Genomic DNA, 3,813 nt, shown 5'->3' with positions numbered 1-3,813 from the left:
CTTTAATAAATAGGTTATCACTTTAGTTCCATACCTCAACACTGTACATGTTAGAACTTTAATAAATAGGTTATCACTTTAGTTCCATACCTTAACACTGTGCATGTTAGAACTTTAGTTCCTTATTTCAACACTGTACATGTTAGAGCTGTAGTCCAAGTATGTAATACAATTATAATGTACATGTGATCATTTCGTATTCATATCTTAACACCATCATTACAGTTGTATATATATATATAGATGTCAGAACTTTGATGCAACTTGGAAGTCAATTTGTTTACCAATAGGTTTATAACTCCCAATTATTTGTTTTTAGTTTTATCGTGCTGGTGTTTACTTAACCTAAATGTTTTTAGTTTTATTGTGCTGGTGTTTGCTTAACCTAAATGTTTTTAGTTTTATTGTGCTGGTGTTTGCTTAACCTAAATGTTTTTAGTTTTATCGTGCTGGTGTTTGCTTAACCTAAATGTTTTTAGTTTTATTGTGCTGGTGTTTGCTTAACCTAAATGTTTTTAGTTTTATTGTGCTAATTAGGTATTATTGAATTGTGGAAAAAAATGCCAATAGCAGCAAAGGTATCCAATTGACAAAACTGATGATTCAACGCTATCTAATCATTATGAGTTTCTATATCTACTTATATTATATATAGATATTATAATCGTTATTCCCCTATTCGCAGCCCTATGAATTATTTCTTAACTACACACAGTTACTATTTTACTATGAGCTTAATATATCTAATTAAATGGTACTACCGAAATATTTCCAGCAACTTAAATAAAATATTTTACTTTGAACCATAATACTAAATTACTGATATTAAGAAGTTATCAACATAAATCATGACCCCGACAAACATTAACTAATAGACAAATATTGCGATTTTTTCACTTATTTCTAACATTAAATAGACTTCGAAGTCTATTGAAATATACTAGTTTCGATAACGTCAAACCTATTAGCTTTCCAGTTATCATACAATTACAGCCGTCTTTACTCTATAAAGAGGATACGTGTGGGTAAAGCCGGCCATGTTACCTTGAATAAACAACACTATTCTTACCTTTTTGTCATTAATGAACCAATGCAGCTCAGCAGGTCTCACGTCTCTAGCCGATGTACAGTTCACGTCTACAACATCACCTACGTGGTACCTTGTTTGACCACCGGTTATCTTGGGTCCAGCTTCATTATGTCCGAATAAAGCTGGAAAAATGTAACAGAGTTTATATTAGTTTTGAAGTCTCTGTCGAAACTTCATTCTATTTGTGCGAGAACATCTTAAGTTAAAAAGGAATGTCAACATTCTTAATTTAAGATATAAATCCCTTGTTTAGAAAGAAGTTGAATCAGATTACATTTAAACTGATACATTTAAATAATACATTTTTACACATCAATTATCACATCTTTCTTAAATAATGTAATTAAATAAATACTCTCAAACATTAAATTATTCTACAATTATGACATGTAACACATATTTGATCATTTATTACGTGATACAAAAATTATCACAAAATCTAGAGCTTTAATAATAATGTTTAAGATAAACTTTTTATTAAAGATCTCATTGTAATCCTTTAATTTATCATACATCTGATCAGTTTATGTGATTTATTTATTTGTTGTTCTTTGAGTAATTACTCATACATTTTTATTTTGATTACTTTTTAGTAATCTCCATATTAAATATTGTCGTCTGTGATCAATATTACGCAATATATGTATTAACTATTGTAGAGTATGATATATCTATTAATCTACCTATCTAATTATGTACCTTATCCGTTGCGGTTAAAGCGTATAAGTGTAACTGAAAATAAACTGTATTGCAATACAGTGACTGGTAACAAACAGTAGATGTATTTTAGTGGTGTTCAAATTGCAGTTTATTAAAAATTATTTTTTTTCCAGCAATCTTAGGGTTTGAAGATTTATGACACTAAAATCCGGGTTTCGATACCCCTGGGTGGCAGAGCCCAGATAACCCATTGTGTAACCTTCGGACTTACTGGCCCGGCATGGCCAGGTGGTTATGGTGCTCGACTCGCAATCTGCGGGTCGCGAGTTCGAATCCCCGTTCCACTAAACATGATCACCCTTTCAGCCGTGGTGGCATTATAGTTTACCACTTGGAACGAATTTATTATTATGTATTTATTTTTTTATATGAACGTTGTTTGATTGAATTTGTATTTAGAAATATGCGTTACTTGTAGTATCAGATATGTGTTGCGTATAATGAATTTGTTATATATTTATTTTAATGTCAACGTTTGTTTCGAATAAGTTTATATTTGAGAGCGTGTCTAGCTGACCGTGTTAGATGCGTATTGCGAAACTCCCGCCAATTCTCCAAGATTGTAGAATATTCGTGAACACAAGAATCAACAACATATCCACTTCCGTAACCGGTATTGTTCCAACGTTCGAGAAAACATTGCCTGCTCGTATAAAAAGATCAAGGCCAAAGAAGAAAGAGAGAACAGAGAAGAGACCTAATATACAAGTCTGCTAGGAACCCGTTATAACCGTGATTTTGCTAACCCTTACCAACCGGAAAATATACGACATTTGGCCAGAAACAGCTATAAATTTCGAACGTCAGTGAATTCTCATCAAACGTTAGAATCTTTCCAAATAATATTGCTGGTTTCTCAACGGACATTAGTGGTTTTATTAAAATATTATCTTTCTTCGACGGTCCAACAATTCAGTGCCTGACAAAGTTGCTAGCTTCCCGATAATTGGACGTACGTCGACCTCAAGTTGACTCGCTGGATATCAAGGAGACTCTGAACTAGGAAGACGATTTTAGGTTACTTGTAAGTTAGTGAAATTTCTGTTAACACTAAATCCAGGGTACAGTTCAACTATTTAAAGTTAAATTATTTAACGCGGCTTTGGATTATTTCAAATTCTCAATACGTAACACACTATTCGTTTGTAAAAGAGTAGCCCAAGAGTTGGCGGTGGGTGGTGATGACTAGCTGCCTTCCCTATAGTCTCACACTGCTAAATTAGGGACGGCTAGCGCAGATAGCCCTCGTGTAGCTTTGCGCGAAATTCAAAAACAAACAAAAGTATGTAAAAATTGTTTACAACTAGTGGGCCCAGCATGGCCAGGTGGTTAGGATCTGAGGATCGCGGGTTTGATTCCCCGTCCCACCAAACATGCTCGCCCTTTCAGCCGTGGGGGCGTTATAATGTGATGGTCAATCCCACTATTCGTTGGTAAAAGAGTAGCTCAAGAGTTTGCTAGCTGCTAAATTAGGGGTGGCTAGCGCAGATAGCCCTCGTGTAGCTTTGCGCTAAATTGAAAAACAAACAAACAAATACAACTAGTGTATTTTACAGTCAAAATAAAGGTAAAATTATTTGTTATAATGACTACAAACTCATAAATTTCTTTACCGTCCGGAGAAGCCGACTTCAGTCTCTCTCCAAGTAGCGTCTCTTCACTGTGGCTGTAATAATTTTGCGAAATGGTAGCTGTACATCGTACGGTCATCACGCCTTTGTTGAAATGGTTGAGTGTTACCTGGAACTGCAGGCCTAAGATAGTACTTTCCAAGCCATCCAGATGTCGTTCCGTAACCATGGGAGTTAGAAAACGCTCATCAACCTTGCAAATGAATCCGTAACAATAAGTGAATAGATCTGGATTTACTGTGCTAAACCAAATGAATATATGTATTCCGTGAATTATTTCTTCCTTTCGAAAACACTTACATTTATGGACAACTAGCTTTAGCTGACTAATTTAGGTTAAGCAAACATACCAGCACAATAAAACTAAAAACA

The 3,813-nt window shown here is 34.4% G+C and overlaps 1 protein-coding gene across 1 annotated transcript in view; it reads right to left on the bottom strand.

The window, feature by feature from the left end:
* LOC106464294 overlaps window positions 1–3,813 on the bottom strand; it is a gene marked incomplete at its 5' end in the record, with an annotated part of 46,169 nt that overhangs the window by 11,197 nt on the left and 31,159 nt on the right. Inside the window, 2 exons of the mRNA XM_022391992.1 lie at window positions 1,070–1,212; window positions 3,424–3,634. Coding sequence (XP_022247700.1) covers window positions 1,070–1,212; window positions 3,424–3,634 — 354 coding nt within the window. The remainder of the gene's footprint in view (window positions 1–1,069; window positions 1,213–3,423; window positions 3,635–3,813) is intronic.

This window comes from Limulus polyphemus, unplaced genomic scaffold (assembly GCF_000517525.1).
Source record: "Limulus polyphemus unplaced genomic scaffold, Limulus_polyphemus-2.1.2 Scaffold1612, whole genome shotgun sequence".
Classification (NCBI taxonomy): Eukaryota; Metazoa; Arthropoda; class Merostomata; order Xiphosura; family Limulidae; genus Limulus; species Limulus polyphemus.
The sequence above is the reverse complement of the archived record's forward strand: the minus strand, read 5'-3'. Positions and strand labels throughout refer to the sequence as shown.